This window comes from Microtus ochrogaster, chromosome 5 (assembly GCF_000317375.1).
Source record: "Microtus ochrogaster isolate Prairie Vole_2 chromosome 5, MicOch1.0, whole genome shotgun sequence".
Taxonomy (NCBI): domain Eukaryota; kingdom Metazoa; phylum Chordata; class Mammalia; order Rodentia; family Cricetidae; genus Microtus; species Microtus ochrogaster.
In genome coordinates, this window is record NC_022012.1 from 59,153,568 (window position 1) to 59,166,178 (window position 12,611).

A 12,611-nucleotide genomic window follows, 5' to 3' on the forward strand; every position below is an offset into this window, starting at 1 on the left:
CAGCCTGGTCTACAGAGCTAGTTCCAGGACAGGCTCCAAAGCCACAGAGAAACCCTGTCTCGAAAAACAAAAAACAAAAAACAAAAAAAAAACAAAAAAAAAGAAACCTAGAAGCAGGGGCACAGAGGAGACCGAAATTACAAATGGCTTCCATAGTATTTTATACTTAGACAACATAGCAGGGAGCATGGCAATTCTTGAAAATCGTTAAGGAATTAAATCCACAAACAGCTGCCAGCAGCTGTCCTGCTCATTTCATTTACCTAAGATGGATTAAGAAATCACATGCTGTAGTACTTTGAAGGGAAATGGCTCCAGAAGGGAGTGGCACTATTAGGAGGTATAACCTTGTGAAGTAGGTGAGGCCTTGTTGGAGGAAGTGTGTCACTGTGGAGGCAGGCTTTGAGGTCTCATATAGGCTCAACATACTGCCCAGTGTCTCAGGCCACTTCTTGTTGCCTTCTCAAGGTGTAGCCAGCACCATGTCTGCCTGCACACTGACATGATGATAGTGAACAAAACTTCTGCAAATGTAAGCCACCTCAATTAAATGTTTTTCTTTTATAAAAGATGCCATGGTCATGGTACCACTTCACAGCAATAGAAATCCTAACTAAGGCACGGGGCTTCTCCTTTAAAATAAAAAAAAAAAAAAGATTTCTAGTTGGTATTCTGTCCCCTACGTATCTACAAAAGAGCCAAATATCTTGTCTCTCTGGGCTAAGATGTTCTTGCATGTCAAAGTTGAGTGGACTGTCATTTTCCCACCCTTACAATTCCAGATGTTGTTAGTTTCTATACCAAAACATGCATCTTCCTGCTCTGTTGAAAGCTGAGTTACAGGAGCAACTGGTTCAGTTCTAGCCTGTGTTGGGATCGGTCTCCTGACAGTTGAGAACAAATTTGTGGTCCTGACATCCAAAGAACCTCTTTGATGTCTACACCCATCTGTAGGGGGCAATGGGACTTAATTCAGATTAAGAGTTCTTATTGAGTTTTGTTTTAATTTCATTTTTATTTTACATTCCAACCACAGTTCTCGCCCCACTCCTCCTCCTGACCCTTTCTCCCCTCCTCCCAGTTCATCCCTCACTCATTCCTCCCAACAAAGTCCACGGCAAGTCAAAAAGTCGAATAGTAAGTCAACAAAATCTGACCCATTAAGTTGGGGCAGGACCAAGCCTCTCCCACCTGCATTAAGGCTGAGCATGGCATCCCACCATAGGGATGGGCTCCAACAAGCTAGCTCTTGCAACAGGAATAGACCCTGGTGCTACTAGCAGGTGCCTCAAAAATAGTCCAAGCTTCACCACTGTCTCCCATCGTCTCCCACCTATGGAGAGCCTAGTTCGGTCCCATGGAAGTTGCACAGCTGTTGGTCTAGAGTTCATGAGTTTCAATGGGCTTGGTTCAGCTGTCTCTATAGATCTCTCCATCATGATCTTGACCTCCCTTGCTCATATATTCCCTTCTCCCTCTGTTCAATTGAATTCCCAGAGCTCAGCCTGGGGCTTGGTTGTGGATCTCTACATTTGGTTCCATCAGTTGCTGAATGAAGGTTCTATGTTGATAATTGGGATAGTCATCAATCTGATTACAGGGGAAGGCCATTTCTGGTTCCCTCTAGACTATTGCTAGGAGTCTTAGCTGGGGTCATCCTTGTGGATTCTTGGGAATATCCCTCACACCAAGTTTCTCCCTAGTCTCATAGTAGCTCTATCTCTTTCATTGCTCTCCCACTCCATCCCTCTCTCCTTTGACAAGTCAGTTTCCTCCTGTTTCCATCTCCGATTCCCTCCTCTTTACCACTCCCTCCTCACCCCATTTACCCAGGAGATCTCATCTAATTATCCTTCCCTGGGCCACCCATGTCTCCCTCTTAGGGTTTTCCTTCTTTCCTAGCTTCTCTGGAGTTGCAGTTTGTAATCTGGTTGCCCTTTGCTTTCCATCTAATATCCTTATATGAGTTAGTATATACTGTGTCTTTCTGAGTCTGGGTCACCTCACTCAGAATGTTTTTTTTTTTCTTTGTTCCATTCATGCCCCTGCAAATTCCATGATGTCATTGCTTTTTACAGCTGAGGAATACTCCATTCTTTATCCATTCTTCAGTTGAGGGGCAGCTAGGTTCTTTTCGGGCTCTGTCTACTGCGAATAATACTACAATGCATGTTGTTGAGCTAGTGTCCTTGTGGTATGATAAGTATCCTTCGGGTATATGCCCAGTAGTATCTCTGGGTCTTGAGGTAGATTGAATCCCAGTTTTCTGAGAAACCTCCATGCTGATTTCCAAAGTGACTGTACAAGTTTGCACTCCCACTTGGAGCAGTGGAGGAGTGATCCCCTGACACCACATCATCTCCAACATAAGAGTTCTTATTGGGTTTTAACTAAGGGCTTCAAAACTATCAAGCCCTCTGTTCCTACATGTCTAATTGTGTGAGGGTAAAAGGGTATCTGCTTTCTGACAGACATCTTAGCCATGGGAAAATGGAAAATACTTAAAAGAAAGGCCCAAATCATAGACATGAGAGCTCTAAGATCCTAGCACATTCTCTTCACAAAAGTTTCTAGTAAAATGCCTGCTGAGGGATATGGGAAGCAAACATCCCATTCATCAGCAATGCAAAGAAAAGACAGTGATGTGTGAATTATTTACACTGGGTGTTCCCACACATTGATCAGCTAACAATGCCAGCAAGTTCTCTCGTGTGTGTGTGTGTGCGTGCGTGCGCACGCACACACACACACAAAATTACTACTTACTCTTTTTGTATAAGATCTAATTCTTCACAACACTGACATATAATTCACCAGAGGTATTTGTGGAAAATACTATTGCTATGCCCAAACTTCGAATTCTGAATTTTAATGCATAGCTCTTTATTGTTGATTAGGTTTGCCTCTTTCATTCTTGTTCCCCTGAACAAAACAAAACACTGTTTTTCTCGCCACAGCAAATGACAGTCCATTATCTTTATGGCTGCCTCTGGGTGATATGAAATTTTACTATTCATCAGTGTATGTTTCTTAAGTCTAAAAAAAAATGGTTCACAAAGAAACAAGAAACCACAAAGCCATGTTCCTTTGATGGAGCGACCCACTTACTGTCCTCATCACTGCCTTTACAAAATGGTCTGATGACATCTTCCAGCAGACTCGGGGGAGAAAGCTCCCCATTCTGACATCAAATAGAAATAGCGAGCTCTCCACCCCCCTGCAATGCTTAGAGCACCACAAGTGCAGTATAGGGAGCTTTGTGTGGAATCACTAAGACCCCCTTGTGAAGCACAGATGCAAACAGGGAGAGTTTGTTTCTGGCAGTCTCAAGGGATGCTCCCTCAAAGATGAAGACCCTCACCTTCCCCACCACCCTGCTGCCCAAGGCTCTCCTTCTCTTTTCCCTCTTTGCTCTTATTCAATCCCAACATCAAGTCATAGTTTGGGTTTTCCAGATAGCTCAGCAGGCAAAAGGACTTGCCACTAAGCCTGAGGATGTGATTCGCGTTTCCAAAACCAACATGGTAAAAGGAGAGAACAGACCTGACTGCCACAAAATGTCCTCTGACCTCCACACACACACACACACACATACACACACACACACACACACATACACACACACATACACACATACACACATACATACACACACATACACACACATATACACACACATACACACACATACACACATACACACACATACACACACACTCACACACACATATACACACACACACACATACACACACACACACTCAAAAAGAAAACTCATTAGCTCTAGTTTTGACTGGTTTCTTTGTGGCTGTGATAAAACTCCTGACAACTTAAAGCAGGAAGGATTTGTTCACTCTTGGAAGACAGAGTCCATCCCTGCAGGGAGGATGCTGCAGTGGAAGAAAGGGGTGCCTGATAACATTGCTCTCCCATTGGGAAAGCAGAGAAAATAGAGTGCTTTGGTCCCTTTCTCCTTCACACAGCCTGAGACCTGAACCAAGGAAACGGTACTTCCCACACTTAGCGAAAGTCTTCTACCTCAATCAAGTTTAGAAAAGCTCACAGACATGCCTACAGGTTTGTTTCCATGGTGATACTGAATCCTGTCAAGTTGATAATCATGATTAAACACCATGAGTTTCATCCTTAATATGATGGTCCTTATAAACTGCAATGCCCCTGGCAGATAAATCATCAAGTAGCTTCCTTGTGCTTCAATAATAAATGATTCTTCTCTCAGTGTCTTTATGAAAAGCAGGTACTGATGTCTATGGAGGAAAGTTCAACAAGGGAAGAGGGAGGAAAAGAATGACACAGACTCCATAAACAAAGTTCAGCCTCAGTCTCCCTGTGTGACAGGGCACTACCTGCAGAGATCTGTCTTGAGGCTGCAGAGCACTCGGAAAAATGAATATACACACACAATGCACACACAGAGGCACGTATATATATATGCACACATGCATACATATAATGTACATACACATACACATCTAAGAAGCCTGCAAGTTTGAGTTTAGGCTCAACATGGAATAGCTCATAAGATAAACTCAGAAAAAAATTAGTCCAAACCTTAAAGTAGACTAAAATAAAATGAAAACAGTGTGTGTCCAAAAGCAACATGCCCAAGGCTATACCTATCTGGTCATGAGAAGGGACTTTTGAATCATGGCTTCCCTGATGTTTATGGGTATTATCCATGAACGGCACTGATAGTAAGCCTCAAAGGCAGTGACAGTTTCTTTTATGGATTATTGCATCTCTGAGGGTGGTTGGGTAGGGTTTGAACTAAACTAGCAGGTACCCTGCGGGGAAAGGCCTCAGCAGACAGACACATCCCTAAAGACAGATGGAGCGTAAGGGCTAGGAGGTCAGCAAGGGCAGTCAGTTTGCTCAGACTGGACCTCCAACTATCAGGGTTTGGACAAATCTGCAAATTTCCTAGTGCATTTCTTCCTTGAGTGCTGAGGAGATGAAGGTCGCTGTGTGCTCCAAGCAGCGGTGTCAGGACTCCACTGTGGTCTTGGCAGGCAGTAGAGAGGTCACATTGCAAAGCGTGTTTTCTATGTGGGGCTCCCGCCCTGCTTTCCTGTGGCTTCACTCAGAGTGAGAGGTGAGCTGTGTTGAGTAGCGAGACTGCTCTCTTACTGCCTCTGGGATTTCCTGTGAAGTGATCAGCTACCCTGAAGATTCTGGTCAGACGCTGCTGGCTAATGGTCTGGGCTTCCATTGATCTGAAGTCCTCTCTGCCTCTGAGAACAGGAAGTGTAGAAAAATGCAGTCATGGCGTGAGTTGGGAGGTGGGACGTAATTCCAAACTGGTTTTTTTTCTCATCTTCTTCCTCTTAGAATCATTTGTCTTTACAAAGTCAGATGATGTCAACTTCTCCACAATTTTGAAGACAAACGTAAATAATTAATGAATAATTAATGAACAAACATGTTACTGATGGTGAAAATCTGCCGACATATCTTATTAACCTCCAATGCTAACATCTCATCTATGGACCCTTAACACATTGTTCAGTGGACATCTCAAGTTCTCCATCATTAACTTAAACAATAAGGATGCTGCTTTTGTTGAGTTAAATATTAAATATTAATACTTAAAATAAGAGTCAGAACATTCTGTGGTTCAGTAGATCCTGCCACACCCTCTGATTATTGAGCCATCAAGTTCTTTTAGCAAATAGATTAACCAGCTGTTCTTAAGAGCGGGGTGCGTGGGGGCTCACTGGGGGTGTGGTTCAGTAGTTAAATACTTCTCTGGCATTGGTGAGCTCTGGGTTCAATCACCAGCACTGTGTGGGGAGGTGATGGAAGCTGAATGGTGACAGCAAGTTTTCAGAAAACCAAACTCTGAATTAGGTTGTAGGGTACAGCAGTAGAGCCTGCCAAGCATGGCCAATGTCTGTTCAAGAAGTAGGAAATGCCACATCTCCTGCTCCACATGCCCACATTTCCTTTGCATATCTCTCTGAATCTCTTCTCTGTGTAATTTATGTTCATGCTTTGGTAAGATACCTGCCCTCCCTGGTACAGGTTTCCATGTGAATGTGAGGGCCATCCATTCATACCTTGTTCCCCATTATCTTCCCCTAAGCACATAGTAGGTGCTCAAATGGTTTAGGTGATTTAATTTCCATGGTCTGTTGTCTGACTTTATTTCTCTGGCATTGTGATAAAATACCCAAATAAAGGCAATTTAAAGTTATGCATTGGTTTTGGTTTTGTTTGTTTGTTTGTTTGTTCATCAATGTGATATAAACTAGGGTCATCCGGGAAGAGAGTACTTAAGAAACTCTTCCATTAAAGTGGCCTGTAGACATGCCTGTGGGGCATTTTCTTGAGTAATGATTGGTGTGGAAGGGTTCAGCCCACCGTGGGCAGTGCCACCCTTGAGTAGGTCATCCTAGGTTATATAAGAATATATGATGAGCAAGTCATGGGGAGGCAAGCACTCTTCTATGGCCTCGGTACAATTCCTGCTTCTAGGTTCTTGCCCTGACTGAGTTCCTCCCTTGGCTTCCCTCAGTGATGGGGCTGTGAACAGGATGTATAAGTCAAATAAATCTTTTCCTCCCCATTTCTTTTGGTCATGATCTTTACCACAGCAATGAAAAACAAATTAGAACAAGGGATAAAGGGCTTATATGGCTAAATTCTATGTAATAGTTCATCATGGCAGAGATGATGAATTTGAGAATTATGGTGGCAGAAAAGGACTTAAGAAAACTGTTAATATTATGTCCATGTTCAGAAGAAAAGAGCAATAAATTAATGTGTGCACACTAGTACTATACTCAGTTTCTCCATTTTTACTGGATCCCAGTCACTGAATGGTGAAGGGGTCGTTCCTACCTCAATTATATAATCAAAATACCCCCCACAGATATGCCCATTGGTCAATATGATGTCAACAAGACAATCCCTCCTGTCCGTTGACAAATAACACTGACTATCACAGCTGCAAACTGCTGTGCCAGCGTAAGCTTGAAACCACTTTCTGTATTATAAGACTATGCATTTCTGGGAAAGTGGTTCTCCATTCTGTACCCCTAACTGCTGTGTATTACAGTGTGTCAAGAAATAGTGTGGGAAGCCTATCGGGTCTTTCTGGATCGCATTCCAGACACGGAGGAATATGGAGAGTGGGTCAGCATCTGCCAGAAGGAGACCTTCTGTCTCTTTGACATTGGGAAAAACTTCAGCACTTCCCAGGAGCACCTGGATCTACTTCAGCAGGTGAGCCTGCACAACACCGCAGCAGTAGCCAGGCCTCCGGCCCCTGGCCCTTTGAAATGGTCTCCAAGGCCTGAAAGTTACTTGACAAAATACTTAGAGCAAGCTAATAAGACAGGCAGGAATTTTATTTCTGCAAAATAATATTGCACAGGCAGGTTGAAGTGGAGGTGAAGTCAGAGGGAATGAAAATAGAATTTAGCTCTTCAGTTGGCATTATCTCTGGGTAAAATTACTTTTTATCTTTCTTTTTTTTTTTTTCAGAGAATAAAACAGAGAAGCTTCCCTGGGAGGTAAGTACCCAAAATAGAGTTCGGGATGTTCTTGACTTTCAAAAGATCATATAATAGAGTGCAACTAACCTACTGTGCCTTAATTATTTGTCAGCCACCAGGATCTGTTTAGGCTGTGCTGATAGACAATGTCTGCATATACTGATAAATGCACGCACGCAGGGAAAGGGGATAGACCCGACAGACTGAGATAGATGTTTGTAGGACAATGGAATTCCTCCCTCTGTGATATACATCTACTGTGTGTCTTCACTTAAAAGATCTACAGCAATTAAAAGTTTAATCTTTAGAACTTACAGCACACTGTTAGTTACATCAGGAAAATACGTAACACGATCAGTAAGCAACCTGAATTTTGAACTCTGGTTTGGTATTCTCTAAAGTGTTAGTATTTCTCAGACTAAATCACTGAAGCACTGAGCTACATCCTCAACAAGAATTGAATATCAAATAAGAAAATTTAGCTACAGAGAGAGAGAGAGAGAGAGAGAGAGAGAGAGAGAGAGAGAGCGCATTAGCTAAAATGATTAAAGAAGAGAGATTCTGTTGCTAAATTCAGGACTCACAAATCATACCCAGTTGATGGCATATTAAAATCATACACATTTCGGCATATAGGTTACAGGAAATACTTCGAAATGCCTTTCATGTTTGTTGCTTTGTTTCTTGTCTCTTTGCCACCAACCAGTTCCAAAGCTGTCTGTTTACTCTGCATGGGGGGGATAATGTCACGTCTGATCTCCCCCCCAATAGATATACTGGCCTCTAATTTTTTTCTCTTATAACTATGTTTAGATTAATAAATCCAAAACATTTCTTTTGTATGTTGAGTCCTGTTTGATTCCACTCAAAATATTCCTGCCTTGTCCCTCATTGCCTTCTGCACACCCCAATCTCTGTCTCTCCACCCCAAGTCTGCACAAAAGCAGCTGCATGGTAAGGACTGCATCCATGGCATCTCTTGGTCTCTGGGTAGGACCAACCAATGAAGAGAGCAGAATGGTGTATGGTGTGTGTATGTGTGTGTGTGCACATGTGCATGCGTGTGTGTGAGTATATGTGTGCATGCATGTGTGTGTGTGTGAATGTATGCATGTGTGCATGTGTGGGCAGGTGTGCTTACCTGTACTACATGTTAGAGGCTAGAAGTCAATGTCATTGTCTTCCACCATCATTCCCTACTTTCCTTTACTTTTTAAACATGGTCTCACTGAAAATGGAGTTCTCTTTTCTGCTAAGTGGTCAGGCTAGTGAGCCCACTAGATTCACCTGTCTCCAACACCCAGTGCTGGGATTACAGACTCATAGCTTTGCATACATATTTTATGTGGATTCTTGGGCGAGTAGGGGGGAGGTCCAAGTGCAGATCTCATGCTCTCATGGCAAGTGTTTACCCACTGACCCATCTCCCACGTTCAAACATCTATTTCTATTGGTCAGAGAGCATGACAGAAGAGCTGATACTATATGAAACATTACACTTTCTAGCATTGTGGAAACTGTTGACCTGGCAGAGGTGTATAGCTGGTGGTATTGTCTCTGTCCAGTCCAGATTACTCTAAGAACAGAACACTGGCCATTTCTTTACATCTCTGTCAACATGATCCACAGAAAATTATATATTATGCTAAAACATAGGAGAAACAAATCTTTCAGTTAGATCCAAAAGCTTATCACTTCCACAATTCCTTTCTGCTGTTTCCCATCAAGAAAGGGCTGGTGCTGAATATGCAGACAGCTCTGACCCTAGAAACTCCCCCACATTGCCATCCAAGGATCTGAAGTCTTACCCCCCAACTCTCTGGCTGGCTATCACTGTGCACAACTGTTGTGAAAAGAACACAGACTTAGCAATCCTGTGCTATTCTCTCCCGTTCCTTTAAGTCCAGCCATTCTTTGTTGGGCAAGCATACTCACAGGAGTCTGAGGTTTGGAAAGAATATTCCGATGTCCAGTTATGTCACCCATTGCCTTTTATATCAGTGTATGATCAATGGGACAATAGGAAGTAGGAGACATATGAAGTTCAGTTTTGCTTACTGTAGAAATGTCCCCCTGAGACCACATAAAGCCAAGAGGCTGAGAGAAAGACCAGGAGTCAGGCATAACCATTACAAAAGGTTGTTTGAATTTTTCTACAATGTATAGATGTATATATAAAGAGATATATTCAAGCATAACTGCAGTAGTAAAAAATAGATAAACCTAGACTAAAATATGCTTTTTTTCTAATATTTAGTCTATCTACTGTGAACAATCTCAAATATAGGCTTCCTATCATTAATTACTCTTTACCTCTTCTTCCTTTTCTTTTGTGCTAAAAGAAAAGATGAAATAGCCCCAGAGGAGACACTGTCAGAGCCTACCAAAACCCCTCTGTTATCCACAGGTAAGCTTAGATCTCATTTCATGTTCTCCCAACTGTTAATTCAAAGCATCATGAAAAAAGTATTTACAAAGCACTCCTTGACAAAAGCTGGTACAATTTATGGTTAACTTTCTCATTTCCAGAAGTTTGGGTTCCCTTGTGGAATATCTATGTACATAACAAATACTGTTTGGTCAATACATTTAAGCCTAAATACCTTTCAAGTCACTAATTTCCCGATGGACATTGCTAAATCGAAAACTGGTTTCTGGTACTAGTGACATCACTCACTGGAGAGTGTTTGCCTAGCTTGAGGCACTGAGTTCAATCTCTGCACTAAGGGGAAAAATAATACAGAATTTCTATTTTCATAAATTTTTCCCAAATGTCTTCCTGAACTGTTATTATAATTTAAATAAGTCACTGGTCAAAATGACAACACCTATCTCAATGCACATTTGCAAATATTGAATATAAAGTTTTAGCTTTAAGTTTTTATCATTTTATTAATGTGTTGGTGTGTATGTCTGAGCGCAGGCATGTACATGTGGTGGTCAGAGGGTAACTGAGGAGTGGGTGCCCTCCTCTCCCTATCATGGGCTCCAGGGATCACACACAGGTCTTCAGACCTGTACAACAAGGAGCTTTAGTTGTGGAGTCATCTCACCAGCCCTGAACATAGAATTTTAATTTTCAAAAAAAAAGAGATATTAATTTTCTGTTTACTGGATGTTTGAAATTTCTATTTCATGTATTTTATTAAGTCAGTCTTATCATTTTCCCTCATAATTTAATAATACTTTTAGTGAGGATGATGGCTGGCACATACCTATAATCCCATTACTCAGGAAATTGAGGCCAAAAGATCGGGAGTTTGAGGCCATACTGTGTACCAAATATAAAATATATATAATATGCCTTTCAAAATGTTTATTTTATTTTATGTGCATGAATATTTTGCCTACATGTGTGTACAAGTACCACATGTATACAGTGCCATTAAGAGCTTAAAATAAAGTATTAGATCTCCTGGGACTAGAGTTACAGATGGTTGTGAGCTCCATTTGGGGGCTGAGAACCAAACCCAAGTCCTCTACAAGAGCATCAAATGCTCTTAACCACTTGCTATCTCTCTAGTCCCATTTTATACATACCTTCAAGTATATAAAACTATTGAACTTCTAGGTAGTATTTTTTCTCATTTGATTTGATTTTTAAAATGTTAATAATGTTTTCTAAAAAGCAAATTTTGGAGCTGGGGGATGGAGCTCAATAGAGAGCTTCCCAAGCATGCATAAATCTCCAGGTTCAGTCCACAATATGTCTTACATGGATGGGGTGGTATATGCCTATAATCCCAGTGCTCAGAAAATGCAGGCAGGAGGGTCAAAAGTTCAGCGTATTTGGCAACACAGTAAGTTTGAAGCTATAGTCAGTTTATATAAGATCTTGTCTTGATTTTTTTTTTTCAAAAAAGACAGGTGAAGGATGTTCCTTTAAATCTGTGCATTTAAAAAAAACAGATTTTTAGACAATGATAATCAAGTTCACATATTTATTTCCTGACATTCAGAGGAGTTTCTGAGATTTCATTTTCATATTTCTTCTAAGTCAAAATAATTTACCATTTCTAGGCTTACATAGCTAATAATGCAGAAAGGCTGGTTCAGTTTCACTTACAAAAAAAAAATAGTGAAAGACATTCTTTAACAAAAAAAAATCAGAAAGTTGTGCAGTTGCTAATTCCTCTTATAAATGATGAAGTTTGACTTGCAATTCCTAATATCAAGATGTATTTGGAAAAGTATTGTTTACAGGAAGCATTTGTTAAAAGACACCTCATGCCACTTTCTTTTAGACAGTAAAAAAACAATAAAATTAATAGCATTAAAATTTGTTTTTCTGATTTTTAAACAGGATGTTTTATCTGCTAAGAACCTTCATAGCAAAATTAAATTCATTAAATAAAGACTAAATTGAAACTACTTTTTAAGACTGGGGGGGCGGTCTCGGGATTTGCAGGTGAAATCAGCAGTACTCAGACTCCTGTGGAAACCACATGGGCATCACTGAAGCTTCAGTCTTCACTATGGCCTCACTGACAGCCACTTCATTACTATAGAGGAGGACAACCAAAAGGGCTGGTTTTGGAAGTGAGTTTATCCATTAGGTTGGGGTGAGTCTGTAAGTAGTAATTTACCCTCAGAGTATGGCTGTAGTTTGTGCCCAGTGACTTGAGTACACTGGCTGAGGTTTAGCTATTAAACTATACACAGCCAATGAAGAGGACTAATACCTCAACCCCACTACGACCTAATCCCAGTTGAACACTCCAAGTACTTCAACTGAAGACTATCAGTAATCCAAATATCCAGCCAATGACCAATATCAGAGATGCATGTGTCTCACTGAAGAAACATATGTAACATGACCATTAGAATTAAAGTCAAATAAAGGCACCCTGTCTTCTCTAAAAATTTCCAATTCCGTGGTAATGTATTCTAATAAGAGTAAGTTAGGTGAAACCCAACCAAAGAATTCAAAGAATGGAGAATTTGATCAGTGCGTTTATTTTCTCTATGCTGTCCTCAAAAAGCCTGGGATAAAACCAGACTCGCTGAACATAGCGGACAATGAGAACTACTGAGAACTCAAGAACAATGGCAATGGGTTTTTGATCCTACTGCACGTACTGGCTTTGTGGGAGC

At 41.1% G+C, this 12,611-nt stretch overlaps 1 protein-coding gene across 1 annotated transcript in view; it reads left to right on the forward strand.

Moving 5' to 3' along the window:
* Window positions 1-12,611, forward strand: part of Impg1 (interphotoreceptor matrix proteoglycan 1) — a 129,500-nt gene that overhangs the window by 21,061 nt on the left and 95,828 nt on the right. The window contains exons 4-6 of the mRNA XM_026779099.1: window positions 7,079-7,245; window positions 7,507-7,535; window positions 9,860-9,924. Of these exons, the coding sequence (XP_026634900.1) occupies window positions 7,079-7,245; window positions 7,507-7,535; window positions 9,860-9,924 (261 nt within the window). The remainder of the gene's footprint in view (window positions 1-7,078; window positions 7,246-7,506; window positions 7,536-9,859; window positions 9,925-12,611) is intronic.